Genomic DNA, 7117 nt, shown 5'->3' with positions numbered 1-7117 from the left:
CATCTGTCGACACACTTTAAAACTAAAAATGAAGATTTATAAAAATACGATAGAATGTATTTAAATATAGATAAATGAATTTTTTTATTTGCATTAATTATTTTTATGATTTTGACCCATGTTCTTTGACTGATATGCGTTAAAATTGTTAAATAACAAACGAAACCGTCAACGCCATCTATACGACTGTAGGCCAAAACTAGTAGCGCCCTCTGAACGAGAATCAAATTTTCTTGATTTTCGAGGCACGTTTTTTCCTTAGACTGTATCCATCTATTACGGAGTTATATCTATCTTTGATGATATAGATATCAAGATAAAGTCGAGACCCCCCCCCCCCCCCCCTCTACATATTTACATCACAAATCTCGGTGGCTTGGTGAAATCTTTTGCTCACGCTACGCCGTATTTTAGGACCTGCACCTTCGACTAAATCATGTGTAGTGGCTACCCCCCCTTTTAGGGGTTGAATTATGATAGCATATAACCTGGCCGGAGATTTTCTCGACAGATTAGTAAAGTTTGCATCAAAATCCGTTCAGCCGTTTTCACGTGATGCGCGGTTAAATAAACAGATAAACAGACAAACAGACAAAAATTCTAATAACTGTTGGAACGTGTTCTGTTATCGATTCTAAGTATCCCCAGCCACTTTTTTTCGAATATCTTCCATGTACAGACTTTCGACCTTCTTCCGCTTTATATTATAATATGTAATAGATTTATTTAGGAAATGCTAATTTAAAAACATCACCTAACAAGAACAAAAAAGAAAAAAAAAATACAAAAAGAAATTCCCTCGCTGAGATTCGAACCCAGGACCATTAGCTTCCTGAACTGAATTACTGCCATACTGCCAATACCCGCTAGGCTAAACGGGTTATCAATTTTAGTTAATGCTATACAGCCAGAGCGCTAGTCGTATAAAATAACTTTTGAAAGGGACATTTTGTTTTAATGGAGTTATCGTTCAGATTGGTAGGTACCTATAGAGGTCCGTTGGTAGGTACTTAAAGAGGTCCTCCGGGCTACCTTGGAAACGTCTATTTTGGCATCGTTCAACAATGTGCTGGGTAGTTTGGTCTTCAAGGCCGCAGTCACACAACGGGCTCTCTTTCCATCCCCATTTGTGTCACATGCACCTGCCATGACCTGTGCGGATTCTGTTGAGGCGGCCCCAGTATTTCCTCTGCAGCCAGAAGCCTTTCGGCTTCTGAGTAGGGTATTGGGTACTTTTGTGGTGACCAGTCGTCGTTGTGCCTTTATATAAAGATTCAAGTTCCGCCTCAAAAAATGTTTGACCTCCATACAAACTTTCAACCCCTTTTTTACCACCTTAAGGGATGAATTTTCAAAAGCGCTGAAAGTGGTTTTCTTGATTTTTAATATAAGTAATACCTTTTTGCAAAATTTCAAGTTCCTAGCTTAAAATAAAATTAGCACCCCAAGACATACTTTCATCCCCTTTTCAACCCCCTGAGGGGTTAAATTTCCAAAAACGTTGACGTTACTTTTTTTGTAATCGTCTATTATGCCTTCCTAAGAAGTTTCAAAGCATTTGTATTGTATTCAAACTTTCAACCCCGTTAGGGGACGAATTTTTGAAAACGCTGTAATCACTTTTCCTGTATTATAATAATATGCCCATATACAAAGTTTCAAGTAAAACGCACTCCAAAAAAACTGACCTTCATACAAACTTTCAACTTCTTTTTCACCACCTTAGGGGATGAATTTTCAAAAACGCTGAAAATTCATCCCTATCCCCATGGCTTTCAAAAATTTGTGTTCTTGTATTTTAATAATATATCTTTTTACGAAGTTTCAAATTGCTAGCTTAAAATAAATCTTGAACCCCATACAAACTTAAATCCCCTTTTTAACCCCCTTAGGGGTGAAATTTCTCTAATTTTTATAGCCTATAACCTGGTCGTGGATTTATTCGATAGATTAGTAAAGTTTGCATCAAAATTCGTTTAGCCGTTTTCATTTGATGCGCGGTCAAATAAACAGACAAACAGATAAACAGACAAACAGACAAAAATTCTAAAAACTGTTGGAACGTGTTCTGTTATCGATTCTAAGTATCCCCAGCAAATTTTTTTTCGAATATCTTCCATGTACAAACTTTCGACCCTCTTCCTATTGGGACCGTGCACGATGTCAGCGCCACACAGCGGTTGCAACTATAGGCTTGTATTTTGTCAAAACTATTAAGCGAGAGTAAGTAAATCGTAATAATTTCAGTGAAAACTACTGAACGGATTTTTATGCGGTTTTCACCTATGAATAGAGTGATTCTTGAGGAAGCTTAAGGCGTATAATTTGTTAAGGTTTTGTGTAAATTGGTTGAAATATGACGATATTTGGTAATGAAGTCAGAAAAAAATCACGCTGGCTAAGAGCTTTAATCGAAAACGCTGCCCAACCCGTTTGAGATATAACAAAACAATGTATGGTGAAAAGATTTCTCTTTCATTGGTCTACAAAAAAGTCCGCGATGGTGTATGTCTATCTTTTAAGGATAACTTACTATACCCATTCTTATCTTCTACAAAAAGATTTCATAGTATGTGGTATTTGCAAAGCTATTTACACGGATACAGTGTTAATAATTATCAAATTAAATACATTAGTTATATTAAGCATTTCATACAAATTACAATGGTCCCTTACACCATACAATTTAAATGAATATCTCAGGAGTAATCGTAGATTAAAGTTCCATTTCGACCCATATAACTAGTATGAAAATGTTACTAATCCATAGTTGTCAATTTTTACCACCTTATGCGCTGCGATCGTTTTCCTTACCCCTACCATGTACTTCGCACGGTGCCAATATGTATAAATATTCCGCTTTATTATATGTATAAATTGCCTATTATATGGCATTGAAAATGAATCATTCAGGAATATAGACTATTAATTATAGCTGGTCAAGGAAATCGTATCAGTAGAAAAAAGACGGCAAATTTAAAACATGTAGGCGCGAAGGGATATAGTCCCTTAGAAAATTTGAATTTCGCGCCTTTATCTACTGACAAGATTTGCTTGACCGACTATACAGAATATATATATATATTATGAAGCATGGCTACACTTAACGATTACACCCTGTATATATATACACAACACCAGCTTCTAGAACCATGCCGGTTTGTAAGATTAGATGGTCGAGTGAAAACAGCAACCCCATGTAGCAAGAAGATAATAATTATCCTATCCAATTATTGGACTAGTATAATTGACAAGTTTTCAGTTTTACAATAAAGTAGACTCGGTTTCTGGCCACCAATTTCGTATACTGACGTCATTTTTAATATCTATAATTTCTATAAATTGTGTTTCTATTCCATCGGATCTTAAATTAATCATCATTCGCTTGCCCTTGTCCCATTCACTTGGGGTCGGCGCATTATGTCTATAGACCGCAAGCCAGGCGCAAATTTCGTCAGTCATCGCCCGCTAATAAAACAAATCGTCAGCCTGTTGTATCGCGGTGAAAAGACCGTGTTACGCGTTTCGGTGGCTGCCATTCCTCAACCCACCAACGGAGCGGCAGCTGACGTTCACAGGGGTTCATCATACATAGCCGTTAACCACTATACGAGTTTTCGCCCGGGAGGCGATCGGTCATGGAAATCTGTTCCTGGCCCGCGGTCTACAACATTATCCTTCAAGTGTTCCGTGAAGTGTCTGTGCGTACCTATATGAACATGAGTTCGTCCCGCAAGTAGTTCTCATTGGCCCTGACGTAGTCGAGCAGGTCCCTTACAGCGGCGGCGAGGGCTTGCAGCCGCGCGGGCGGGGCCGCGGGCGCGCGCAGGCGCAGGTCGGCCAGCAGGCGCAAGGCGTGCGAGGGCAGCGAGTAGCGCCGGTAGGGCGCCACCTGCGGCAGCACCGAGTCACCCAGCTCCGAGACACTGGAATATTAATATGGTTGGTGACGACGAGTATTCGATAGGGATGTCGACTGTAGTTCATCCAATTATTTTATCTACGCATATATCGTTAGTGCTCTAAAATGCGTTCAAAAACCGTAGGAAATGACCATAACCAATTTTACCATGAGAACTTTCTTATCTGTGGTGGTAGGTAAAATCTGTAGTTTAATGTTATTACATTATAGATTTTTGTAAGGTTATGAGCAGGGACCGGACAACCCTTTCCGCGATAAAACCCTTTCCCTTTTGAACTGCAAGCCCATTCATACCCCTACCTTTGACTAACCCTTACAGAAAAGCTAACCAAAAATAAGGCTAGCCCTTAATAAGGGTTACCTTATCTTTAAGCGCTTTTTATAAAAGTTTCCCTTTGCGTGAAAGAGACAGGATTAGTATATAGGAAAGAAAACACGTGCCTAGTCAAAGAACGACGCCGTCGCCGCCGACGATCGCTCGGATTCGAAGTAATGTGTGCTTTATGAACAAGGTAGACGACTTAAATTAGCACGCTTATATGCTAAAAGGGAAGCCCTTTATAAGGCTAACCCTTATAAGCAATATGCAAGGTGTTGGTGAGCGGATGATAAGGGTTTTGTAAGGGTATTTGGGCTACCGATTACTCAAATGTGTTAGCTTTATATAAGGGTTTTTAAAAGCAAAATGAAAGGGTTTCGTCTGGCAAAGGGTATGGTGAGTTAAGCCTTATGCAATACCCTTATAAAACCCGGATAAGGAATAGCGGGCCGGTCCCTGGTTATGAGTTTAAATTTGGAACAGCTGTCGAAACTCAAGTGGGTCTCTATTCTAGTATCCATAGATATTAAAACAGTTATCGATAGTAAACGTCAATTCAGTATGTTTTTGTTTTTAAATAGTCAAGTTGGGTAAGTGAAACCAAAGATAGATATAACTCCGTAATAGATGGATACAGTCTAAGGAAAAAACGTGCCTCGAAAATCACGAAAATTTGATTCTCGATCAGAGGGCGCCACTAGTTTTGGCCTACTCTTGTATAGAGGGCGTTGACGGTTTCGTTTGTTATTTATAATTTTAACGCATATCAGTGAAAGAACATGGGTCAAAATCATATAAAAATAATTAATGCAAATAAAAAAATCATTTTATCCATATTTAAATACATTTTAACGTATTTTTATATGTAACGTATATTTCTATGGCTGTACAAAATGGTAATAATGCCAATGATCAGCTACGGCGCGGTTGTATGGTGGCCCCGCACCCAGCTAACCACAGTAATAGACAAACTAAATAAAACACAAAGACTAGCATGTGTGGCTGCAACGGGCTGCATGAGAACTACTCCGACTGCAGCTCTAGAAATAATGCTAGGACTCCTGCCACTACACATGTACACACAGAAAGAAGCGGCTGCCACAGCTCTTCGTTTGAAGAATCTAAACCTATGGACATCTTTCAGCTCATCGCACAAGAAGATCTATGAAAATACGATCTCAAAAATGCCCATGCTGGAAGCGCCTATCGACAAAATACCAAAAACTATGATCTTCTGGAAAGATTACGCCATATCCTTAACAGAAGATCCGAAAGAAGGACTAAACCAAACAAACCTAAGAATATTCACAGATGGCTCAAAAACAAACGAAGGGACAGGATGTGGTGTCTTCTCAGAGGACCTGAACATTCACATCACAAAACCCCTTGGTGAACACAATACGGTATTCCAAGCTGAATGTGTAGGAATAATAGAAGCTTGCAATGCTATTACAAGACGACAAGTGAAACACGAAACCATACTAATACTGTCAGACAGTAAATCGGTACTACAAGCGCTATGCAGCGACAAACTTACCTCAGAGCTTATACTTGAATGCCATCGGAGCCTCACTGAAGTGAGCAAAGAAGGCAACAAAGTAAGAGTACAATGGATAAAGGGGCATAGTGGATCAAGAGGAAACGATGCAGCGGATGAACTGGCCAGGAAAGGTTCAGAAACACCGGCATATGGACCCGAGCCAATTATGCCTCTACCAATATCCTACATACACAACCAGCTAGAACAACATCACAGACAACTGCACAACAAGTACTGGAATGAAATGAAGACATGCAGGCAAACCAAAGAAATTCTACCGGAACTGAACCACAAACTTACCAAAATATTACTGAAAACACCAAGAAGCCGAACGTAAAATAGTAGGATTAATAACACACAGGACATAACACACTAAACAAACACCTACATATCATGGGTAAAACGGACAGCCCCATGTGCAGAGCGTGCATGGCAGAAGAAGAAACAACAAAACATATTCTCCTAGACTGTAAACAGGTAGAAGTATATAGGAGCAAATACCTAGGAAATCCATGCACACTAAAGGAAGCAACTAGCAACCTGAAGACCTTGCTAGGCTTCGTGGAGGAGCTGGGGTGGTTAGAGTAGCGCTACCTCGTTTCACGCAAAATAGGCACATTGGATGTCGAGTTGCGGAAAATGCCCAGCAAAACTAACTAACTAACTAACGTATTTTTATAAATCTTCATTTTTATTTTTAAAGTATGTCGATAGATGGCAGTGAATTTACAGCGGTTACAAATTTTACTATGACAGTACCGCTCTATCTTATTATATCCTCTTTGGTGAAACATACTTTATTTTGCTCGGGGCAAGAGAAACAGTATAAAGATTCCATACAAGTGTTTCTCTTGTCCCGGTGTTTCTCTTACCCCACCTATATAAACCGCACAACATTTGATCTTGAGTGACATGAAAATAAGGACTTCATTCGTTTGTCTATAATTTTCAAAAAACATTCGTCTTGACGGAGAATCGAATTTCCGCCATTACTGTTGTCAATTGTTTGTTGGTTTTTTGCTGTTACGAAAGTAGAATTATAAAAAGTTGTTTGTAATTTACATTTTAGTTGAAAATATGAGTAGCTTGCTAGCTTGTTTCTGTATTTGTTCAAATTTATTTTTTATTGCATTATTTTAATATCTATATTAGTCTATAGATATTTTACAGGTAGCACTAGTAGCAATGCAGGTCATTTCCCTAAAGCTTCTGAACCCATCTTAGAGTACTTATGATATGTGTGTAGATAAAGTAGTGTATGCAACTGTACATAATTAGGCCTTAAAACACTCGTGTGATTCTATTATGAAACTCGCTGACGCTCGTTTTATAAAAC

The 7117-nt window shown here is 38.9% G+C and overlaps 1 protein-coding gene across 1 annotated transcript in view; it reads right to left on the bottom strand.

Moving 5' to 3' along the window:
• Positions 1-358: 358 nt before the first annotated feature.
• Positions 359-7117, bottom strand: part of LOC134741484 (uncharacterized) — a 32691-nt gene continuing 25932 nt past the window's right edge. The window contains exon 9 of the mRNA XM_063674274.1: positions 359-3926. Coding sequence (XP_063530344.1) covers positions 3710-3926 — 217 coding nt within the window. The 3' untranslated portion in view covers positions 359-3709. The remainder of the gene's footprint in view (positions 3927-7117) is intronic.

This window comes from Cydia strobilella, chromosome 1 (genome assembly GCF_947568885.1).
Source record: "Cydia strobilella chromosome 1, ilCydStro3.1, whole genome shotgun sequence".
NCBI classification, from domain to species: domain Eukaryota; kingdom Metazoa; phylum Arthropoda; class Insecta; order Lepidoptera; family Tortricidae; genus Cydia; species Cydia strobilella.
The sequence above is the reverse complement of the archived record's forward strand: the minus strand, read 5'-3'. Positions and strand labels throughout refer to the sequence as shown.